The sequence below is a fragment of the Salvelinus sp. IW2-2015 genome, unplaced genomic scaffold (genome assembly GCF_002910315.2).
Source record: "Salvelinus sp. IW2-2015 unplaced genomic scaffold, ASM291031v2 Un_scaffold998, whole genome shotgun sequence".
Classification (NCBI taxonomy): Eukaryota; Metazoa; Chordata; class Actinopteri; order Salmoniformes; family Salmonidae; genus Salvelinus; species Salvelinus sp. IW2-2015.
The window spans coordinates 372,811-382,732 of record NW_019942680.1 but is presented as its reverse complement, the minus strand read 5'-3'; the positions used below and the strand labels follow the sequence as shown (position 1 = coordinate 382,732).

The 9,922-nt window shown below is 50.7% G+C and overlaps 1 protein-coding gene across 7 annotated transcripts in view; it reads right to left on the bottom strand.

Moving 5' to 3' along the window:
- Positions 1–449: 449 nt before the first annotated feature.
- The window catches only part of prr36b (proline rich 36b), a 39,285-nt gene continuing 29,812 nt past the window's right edge, over positions 450–9,922 (bottom strand). For 6 of the 7 annotated variants that reach the window (XM_024136726.2, XM_024136727.2, XM_024136728.2 and 3 more), the window contains 2 exons: positions 5,074–5,300; positions 450–4,876 (listed from right to left, as the gene is read on the bottom strand). In XM_024136726.2, the coding sequence (XP_023992494.1) occupies positions 1,452–4,876; positions 5,074–5,300 (3,652 nt within the window). In that variant the 3' untranslated portion in view covers positions 450–1,451. The remainder of the gene's footprint in view (positions 4,877–5,073; positions 5,301–9,922) is intronic. The other variant, XM_070438536.1, reaches the window with a different exon arrangement.

The window sequence follows — 9,922 nt, the reverse complement described above, 5'->3', positions numbered from 1 at the left end:
GCCAGTATGTATGTTTGTGTGTGTGTTGGGTGGAGCATTCGGGAGGATACAGGCAGGTTTGAGCAGGCTTCACATCGCAGAGGATGTAAAACCTTCAGGACATACAGTAAAGGGACCCAGGAGCAGGAGTCTTCCCTGGTGTCTGTTTGGGGAGTACCACCTACCAAGGACGTTTACAAAATGTGGTGTTGGTCTGTGTTGAATCCACGGGGGTTAGAGAGAAACATATACATGCTGGAARACAGGGTATGGGACACCAGGTGGATTGCCTCCTAACCAAAATTCCATTGCGCATCAACACCATTCCACAGATAAAACTTCACTTCCTGGTGGGAAGTGATTCCCATGGTGAGGACAGTGATGTCATTTAAATACAGTACATAAAACTGACCTAGACAACAATTGAGACATGCTACGCTAATGGGAAATAACAAGAAACAGGAACAACGTGCCTTGCAATGATGTTTAATGGAATTTTGAAAAACCTACTTAGTGTGAACCATTCATTTATGAACATCCCTACTGTATAATGGTTTAATCAGATACAATTTCAATGTTAGTACATGCAAGTTGAAATATCCAATACCACTAAAAGTGTTTCAGTGAGAAAAGCATTTTCAGTGAGAGTCATTCTAAATTGCAGAGGAATGCACGTTTTTCCCCACAAATAGTTGTTAGTTGGTTCTGAAGCACAAATGATCAACTAAGAGAGGCATGAAGCATGACCACTTAAAACAGATGCCTCAAAAAACACACCGTACATGACAACTTTACCTGCCATAATAATCTATGCAGGGAGAGGCAAACTTCCTGTAGCGCAAATTAAAACTAGACAAACTTCAAATTGAACACTCTCATACCGACCTCAACAAAACTGTAAGGGGAGGAAAGCCATGTTAAATATCTAGTCTTTACTCAATACTAAAATAGTGTTGAAAACAAGAAGACAAACTTGTAAAAAGAGAGAGTAGGAGTATCTCTATGGTGCAGGATAAAATGGCATGTGTAACATAGGGGAGGCAGGACCGGGTTCCAACAAAAGTAGAAAAAAAAAATTGACATTTGTTTGGTAAAAACAGTAGGATAAATACACATGAAGGTAGAGTCCATTCTCATTTTACTCCTTCTCTTTTAAGAGCTTTGTCCCAACGGACCAGTCAGTCAATGCCCCCTCAGGGGTTATGGAGTACGCAGTGTTACTTAAAAAGAACATTCTAATAGAAAATGGTAGCTAGTGTACATAAAGTAGTGCCATACAGTCATAACCATAATAGTAGTATGAAAGAGGGAGGCTTCACTGATCTACAGTCTTTTTCGTTCCCCTTGCTTTATTTTGTTTCCTACCATCATTTGCTTGTTTTTCTAAACCATCTAACCGACCTCGAGAGAAAAACTAAGAACAACAAGGGGGGAGGGGTGCGAGGGAGAAGGTGCATTCCAGGGGTAGGGACTTATACGTTACCTGCCAGAAAGCTATCAGTCTTATCGCATATAGCAGAGTAGTAGGGTGGCTGGCCCTCGCTGGCCTGCCCGGCATGCTGGGGCCCCAGGCGGAGGGAGTCCTCCAGGGTGTTGGCCTCCTCCAGGTCGTCAGCATCCATCTTCCCCCCCAGCATGTAGTGGTGCTGGTCCCCAGGCTGGCCCAGGGGCAGCAGGTCTACAGGGCCTCCCAGCAGCTCCTCTGRCTGGGCGGCYGCTGCWGGCAGGGTCAGCTCCTTGATGAGGGAGGGGTCCTTGGCCTCCTCGGGCAACTGGTCCTCGTTCTCCAGGGAGAAGATGCCGGGGCTCTTACCGCAGCTCTCGGCAGTGGAGTGGGCGTTGGAGTTGGACATGGTGCAGTCGAAGCCGTAAGACGCCACTGAGTTGGCAGACTGGGGTGTGCCGCCACCCCCGTCCTCTTCTCCTTCTCCGGCCGGCGCCTCCACCACCTCCTCATCCTCTTCCAGGGCAGGCAGGATACGGGCGGACGGTGGGCTGTCGAACTCAGCACTGTCATCCATGGTGACGGGGACATCTGGGTCATTGATCTGAATCTCACCCTCCGTGTCGCTGGCCTCGTCTCCCGAGGTGGAGGGGGAGGAGGGGGCAGAGGCGGGGGCAGTAGGAGGGCCTGCTCCCAGGACCTCGTCAGCAGGGAGCGTCTCAGCCTCCTCCTCCTCGTCACCTCGCTCCAGATGGATGCCCAAGTCCTGCTCCAGGTCAGGCTGCACATTGGATGGCACAGGGGTCTGCTGCTTGTCAGAGCGTGACTCCACCCCGGAGCTGCTGTCATAGTCACGGAGCTCCTCGGGAGTGCTGGTTTCACTGCTGCTATGGATGGCCAGGGCCGTGCCACTCAGGGTGCTGGACTGAGACATGCCCACAGCAGGGGGCCCTGGGGGGGCTGGGGAGGAGTTCTCCATCTCCTCAGGGGCAGACTGGGGCTCTGAGGGCTGCTCTGAMTGGAGCRTCAGAGAGGGGGCRCTGAGATCCAACCAGGCCTGSGCAGAGGACTGGGTGGGCGTCTCAGGGYCGKCAGCCCCGTGGTCAGACAGGGGGCTGGAGGCGGTGTGGGGGGAGGAGAGGTGGGGCTGGGCCCAGGGGTCAGTGAAGGGGTTTGTCTGACCCCAGGCTGAGGAAGGTGGGATGGGTGAACGGTTGAGGTTATCCAAGCGGTTCTCCTCTGTGTAGTCATCCTCATCTGCATTCCCACAGCTCTCCAGTCCACTCTCCGTCACCCCTTCGCTGGGCATCTCCACATCATCATCATCCTCCTCATCCTCTTGCTGACACACCATCCGGTGGTCCACTGCCCGCTCTGAGCTCACATCCATATTAACATCAACTCGCTCCTCCTCGTTGAGCAGGGTCTCCACATTGGGGGAGCCCATGAAGGCCCCTTCTCCCTCGGAGCCCTTGAGGCTGGAATCTACCAGGGCGTCGGAGCTCTGGGTACCCTGCAGCAGGCCCGTATGCTGGGTGCTGCTAATCTCTGACGACCCCTGCAGGCGGCTGCTCACATCCTCAGAGTCCATCCCTGACAAAAGGTCATCCCCATGCCAACCGGTGGAACCACTAAAGCCTGCAGGCTTGTCCTCCACAGAGAACTGAGAGCTACTCATGTCAAACAGTGATGTCGGCTTGCACACTTTCCTATCCTCATATTCCTCTTCATCTTCCTCCTCATCGTCGGACAGGGTCTCCACATTGGGGGAGCCCATGAAGGCCCCTTCTCCCTCGGAGCCCTTGAGGCTGGAATCTACCAGGGCGTCGGAGCTCTGGGTACCCTGCAGCAGGCCCGTATGCTGGGTGCTGCTAATCTCTGACGACCCCTGCAGGCGGCTGCTCACATCCTCAGAGTCCATCCCTGACAAAAGGTCATCCCCATGCCAACCGGTGGAACCACTGAAGCCTGCAGGCTTGGCCTCCTCTGAGGGCTGAGAGCTACCCATGTCAAACAGTGATGTCGGCTTGCCCACCTTCCTATACTCCTCATCATCCTCCTCGTTGAGCAGGGTCTCCACATCGGGGGAGCCTTCTCCCTCGGAGCCCTTGAGGCTGGAGTCTACCAGGGCGTCGGAGCTCTGGGTACCTTGCAGCAGGCCCGTATGCTGGGTGCTGCTCATCTCTGACGGCCCCTGCAGGCGGCTGCTCATACTGCTCACATCCTCAGAGTCCATCCCTGACAAGACGTCATCCCCATGCCAACCGGTGGCACCACCGAAGCCYACAGGCTTGGTCTCTTCTGAGGGTTGAGAGCTACTCATGTCAAACAGTAATGTCGGCTTGCCCACTGTCCTCTCCTCTTCCTCCTCATCGTCATCTTCGTTGATCTCCTCATCTGCCTTCTCCACTGCCTCTTCCTGTTCCTGAGAGGGAGAGACCAGGACCTCTGAGGTCAACTCATCCATGGGCTGAGACATGCTGAATGCAGGAGGGGCTGAAGAGGCAGGCATGAGGAGGTCCTCCTGCTGCTCATCTGGCTGGATCTTCACCTCTTCCTGGACTGGACTCTGTGGAGCCATGGCAGACTGGTTCTGGGCCCAGGGGTCTGGCTGGAATATCACCTCCTCCTGGACTGGGCTCTGTGGCGCCATGGCAGACTGGTTCTGGGCCCAGGTGTCTGGCTGGAATATCACCTCCTCCTGGACTGGGCTCTGTGGAGCCATGGCAGACTGATTCTGGGACCTGGGGTCTGGCTGCAATATCACCTCCTCCTGGACTGGACTCTGTGGAGCCATGGCAGACTGGTTCTGGGACCTGGGTTCTGGCTGGACGTGCATGTCCAGCAGAGCAGAGGCATTCTGGGGCTCCCTGACCGGGGACATGGGCCCAGTGGGGGAGCATGGAGGGGACATGACCGTGGTGCCCAGGGGAGACACTGTGTCTGCTGGCTCTTCCAGGGGGACCAGTTCCAGCTGAGCGATTGGGGCCTCCTCTGGCTGGCTGGCCTGAGGGGGCACAGTCTCCTTCTCCTCTGGGACTGCAGCCACCACTGCTTCTTCCGAGGTTGCCACAGAGACCACAGCAGCTGCAGCTATGGCAGCAACCTTGGTCTCACCCGCTTTAGTCGCGGGCTCTGCCGCCGTCATGGGCTTGGGGCCACGCTTCACTGCCATGGGCGTGTTGCTGCCCACAGTCTTCTTAGGGGTGGAAGCCTTCCCTGCTGGCTTGGTACTAGGGGTCTTGGGGCCAGCACTGACATCCTTTGAAGGCGTGGGCCTGCTTGGCGTCTTCTTGGTGTCTGCGGCCTTGCTGCTGGCAGCCGGCTTCTTGGGGGTGGAGTCTGGCTTGGATGCGGAGGCTGATTTGGGAGTCTCAGGTTTGGTGGTCTTGGCTGGTGAGGTGCGAGTGAGAGGAGCCGCTGCAGGCTTCTTGGTGGCTGATTTGGTAACATCTAGAGGAAGAGTATAACAAGTAGATGTTTGTGAAGAGGAAAAGGACAGGGGTTGGATGGAAACTTAATTATGATGAACAAATTATCCAATAAAGATATATTTTGAAAAATGTAACAATGTAATGCTAGTAATAAAAAGTTAAAACCTTTGGAGAAAAAAGAAGAAGAATTTAACCAAAACTGATGTCCCCTCTTACCTTTCTTGATGGGAGTTGCGGTTTTTGAGGGCTGTGATGTCGGGGTCCGTCCAGCAGAGGGTGTTGTAGAGCTGGCTTTGGCAGAAGCTGGTCTGGGGGTGGTGGAGGTGGTTTTAGCCGTGGGGGTGCCAGGCTTGGCTGTGGATGTGGAGCTCTTGGCTGTGCTGGCTGTGGCTGGCCTGGCTGCAGCAGAGGCAGGGCGAGATCCTGGAGCACCAGTGGCAGGCCTGAGGGAGAACAGGAGAGCGGTGGGGTCAGAATCACTTAGCACGGCTTTCAAACCAGGGGGGGGACATCAGTTTTGTGGTCATCTACCAGACACCATGAATCAGTATTTTTATAGATGTGATAAAATATTGAAATGGAGACATGACTGCTAGTGCTATATATTTAAATAAAAATAAAGTGACAAACACCAATGTGTAAACAGACTCATTTACATCRGCAAGCGAACATTATGTCCCTCGAGTTCCACATGCTGGTAACCCCTGGGCCATAAAATCACAGAGCAAGAGGCCCTGTCGACTGTATTCACAAGTCATTCTGTTAGTCACWTCTACAGCCCTGCCAGACACTAGACTCCCTCAGGAACACAGCACAGAGAGGTCATAAACCAAGTGATGACGGAGAAAACACAACAAGAACATGAGAGGACGAAGAGGAGTCAACTTCCATTCACTCCTTGTCTCTTCAATGCCTGGAGTGGCTGGCCCCGACAGGGCACTAATACAGTAACTCACCCAGTCAACCCAGTCATCACAACACCCCGAGGCATCTGAAGCAGTGCAGTCTGGGAGATGAGTCACACCACACATACAGAGTGGAGCCCCCCCACTGCCAAGCCCACCCCCATCCTCCTCCCTGCTACATCCAGCCCACCTCTCCTGACATGAGGGTAATGTGCACTCTGGTCAAGTAGCTTCCACGTCAGGCCAGTGCAAAGTAACCGACATGCAGTGACACMGTCGTGAGATCTCGTTAGCCTACGCTGCACTGCACCACCGCCTTTAAATAAAGAACAGAGTTAGCATCGGCRGCGGGGAGAGGGAAGATCGCTGGGGTCATGTTGATCTTTAATTTAGACGGAGCACAGAAATAACTTGTTCAAATCCCTGTTGGAACTATGGATGGAGTTAAAAGCATATTTCATTGTACAAGAGCAAACACCGCCAGTTTTTACACGGCAAGGAAACCCAGTGTGCCACACACACCCTGTCAAGTGTAGGCCCGATGGAACACACTGCCTATCTGGTAACATCTAGCCTCGACATGTCCACTGGACACTAGCAATGGATTACAACCATGCACAGCTTCCTTCCCTGTACAGAGTTGTCACAGGTAGAGAATGAAGAGCGGTGAAGAGGGAGGGAAGCAGCTGATGATCCTGTTGTACCAAAACAAGAGACCGCCTGTTATTACTCTAACGATGAGAGGGATTACAAGCTCAAGTTAATGATATTGTTTGGTGTGGTGACGTCTAGACTAAGGCTTCTTATGAAGCATTAACAGCCTAGGTCATGGTACAAAAAAGGCCATTGTTTCTATCCAGAGTTGATTCACAAAACCTTGCCCTTTTCTCTAATAGAATGCATGATAACCTAGTCCAGGAGAAGAGCTTTGATGACCCTTCAGATGATTACCTCCCAGCGAGCAGAACGTGACATTCAGTGTGGTTTCCTCAGGTATCAATCTGACAGGTATCAATCTGACAGGTCTAGACGTAAATGAGGACACACTAAAAAGAAAAGTAACGTGGTAAAATTCAAAGTTTAGGAGATTTGTAAAAGTGTGTTCTGACAGAAAAAAATGAATTAAAGATTAGAAAATAATTACAGGACGAAGTGAAGAGAGGGTAGAGAGAATGCAGGAGCGATGATGACAGAGCATTTATCTGAATCTGTGTGACGAAAGGAATATGGCTAATCCAAAATGACTCCGTTTAGCTAGGGAAGCAAGGCAGATTAGCGGGCCATCGTCAAAGGCAGTAGGAGAGAGGGAGCGAGAGAAAGTGCTCATCCGATTACACGTCATTACCCTTCTATCATTGTCGCTTCTCAAATAGGTCCGGTCACTGTTGTAGGAGCCAGTGCGGCCGTTATAGAATAACGGGGCATGGTCGAACAATAATAAAAAGACAGGCAGGATGTGTTACAAAATGAATACATGCTTCTCGGCAGTTAGGCACAATGAAAAGGCCCCACTGAGGCATTACAGTGCAATGATACTTGAATTGTTTTAAGCTAAAAAAATAATATATATATTCTCTAATTAAGATCACTGTCACCCAAATAACTGAGGCAGTGTTGATCATGTTAGACTCCTGATCAGAGTCTAACGGCTTGCACACAATGAAGGAAAACTGCTGTGCATTGTTTCTCAAACTTACCAAAGGCCTTGCCATTAGGAACATCATCACAAATTGGGGTTAAAGAAAATGTAGGGATAAAACCTAGAAATTCACCGAAGCTTAAAAAATTAGCGCAGAGACAATTAAAGTCCACCAAAGTCGCCTGGGGGTTTTAAAATATAACATTTTAGTTTCATTACGCATTCTGGAACGATGTGGAACTTTGCGGTGATTAACATAAAAATCAGGCTGCTCGTGTGCCGTCGCGTGGCAAATCAAAGTGGGGCTACGATTAAGTCAATGAGATGCATAAGCAAGGCTAGTGCCTCCCCTGCAGCAGAGCTAACAGCAAAGAGCCAGCTACCATGGGGACGGACCTCCTCCCAGGGAGACAGCTGGCATATTAGAGATGATGCCATTTTAATTCAGCAGAAAGGCTGGGAGGGACACTTTACCCTGGTTAAAAGGAGGGGCTTCTACCTCCAGGACATCCACACAAGGCTTCAGATATATGGGAACACCACAGAAATCTCACTCTAACCCAGGAACAAAAAGGTATCAGTTCTTCACTTGCAATTTCCCAGAGAAATTCACCAGGTAGTTAGTTGCCTTGGAGCTAGARAGATCCTTATACTGCCGCAGCAGCACTCAAAAGGTGCTTTGAGCGAAAGGATAAGACATTACACAGGGTGCCGCCAGCTATAGCTGGCTTCTTGGTTGGTTCTGCTTGAGGAAAATAACGTTTAAAAATAAATAACAAGATATCAAAAGGACAGTCAACCTACTGAAGATGGAGCTGACGTGTCGAGTAAAAGTAAAATGGTTTCCATCTCCTAGCAGTAGAGGGACAAAGAGGAACCCAGTGAGAGAACATAGAGCAGGTAGAGCCTGGTGGGTGGGTGACGATGCAGATCCCTGTATAACAGAACAGGGCTGTATGAGTGTGGTGAAGCAGAGGCCTATAGAACCACTGCCTTCCCAGAGAGCACTCTGCAACATCCATCACGTCTGCCACACTTCCAGAGCATGAGCTCACACCCCCGTTGCCACCAGATCCTTTAAGTGATTAGGTCTGCTGCTGCACCTCCCATAAAACCATGGCAATGGGAGACTGTGTCACAGACTGGTCTGTCTGTCACACCCACAGCCCAGCAGGAGAGGAGATTTACAGCCTGCTCAACTGGCCTGCTTCATATTGTACACGACTGGCACAGCTATATTACACTGTACACGACTGGCACAGCTATATTACACTGTACACGACTGGCACAGCTATATTCATCAAGCTGTGCCAGTGTTACAGTGTAATATAGCTGTGCAGTCGTGTACAGGTGTAATATAGTGTGCCAGTCGTGTACAGTGTAAAATAGCTGTGCCAGTCGTGTACAGTGTAATATGCTGTGCACAGTCGGTGTACAGTGTAATATAGCTGTGCCAGTCGTGTACAGTGTAATATAGCTGTGCAGTCGTGTACAGTGTCATATAGCTGTGCCAGTCGTGTACAGTGTAATATAGCTGTGGCCAGTCGTGTACAGTGTAATATAGCTGTGCCAGTCGTGTACAGTGTAAAATGCTGTGCCAGTCGTGTACAGTGTAAATAAGCGCTTGTGCCAGTCGTGTACAGTGTAATATAGCTGTGCAGTGTGTACAGTGTAATATAGCTGTGCCAGTCGTGTACAATATGAAGCAGGCCAGTTGAGCAGGCTGTAAATCTCCTCTCCTGCTGGGCTATCGGTGTGACAGTGAGACCACTCTGACGCGTCTCCCATAGCCATAGTTTTTGGGAGGTGCAACAGCAGACCTAATCACCTAAAGTGTGTGTGAGCTCATGCTCTAGAAGTGTGGCAGACGTGATGGATGTTGCAGAGTGCTCTCTGGAAGGCAGTGGTTCTATAGGCCTCTGCTCACCACACTCATACAGCCCTGTTCTGTTATACAGGATCTGCATCGTCACCACCCACCAGGCTCTACCTGCTCTATGTTCTCTCACTGGGTTCCTCTTTGTCCTCTACTGCTAGGAGATGGAAACCATTTTACTTTTACTCGACACGTCAGCTCCATCTTCAGTAGGTTGACTGTCCTTTTGATATTTGTTATTTATTTTTAAACGTTATTTCCTCAAGCAGAACCAACCAAGAAGCCAGCTATAGCTGGCGACCTGTGGTAATGTCTTATCCTTTCGCTCAACACACCTTTTGAGTGCTGCTGCGGCAGTATAAGGATTCTCTCTAGCTCAGGCAACTACTACCTGGTGAATTTCTCTGGGAAATTGCAAGTGAAGAACTGATACCTTTTTGTTCCTGGGTTAGAGTGAGATTTCTGTGGTGTTCCCATATATCTGAAGCTTGTGTGGATGTCCTGGAGGGTAGAAGCCCCTCCTTTTAACCAGGTAAAGTGTCCCTCCCAGCCTTTCTGCTGAATTAAAATGCATCATCTCTAATATGCCAGCTGTCTCCCTGGGAGGAGGTCCGTCCCCATGGTAGCTGGCTCTTTGCTGTTTAG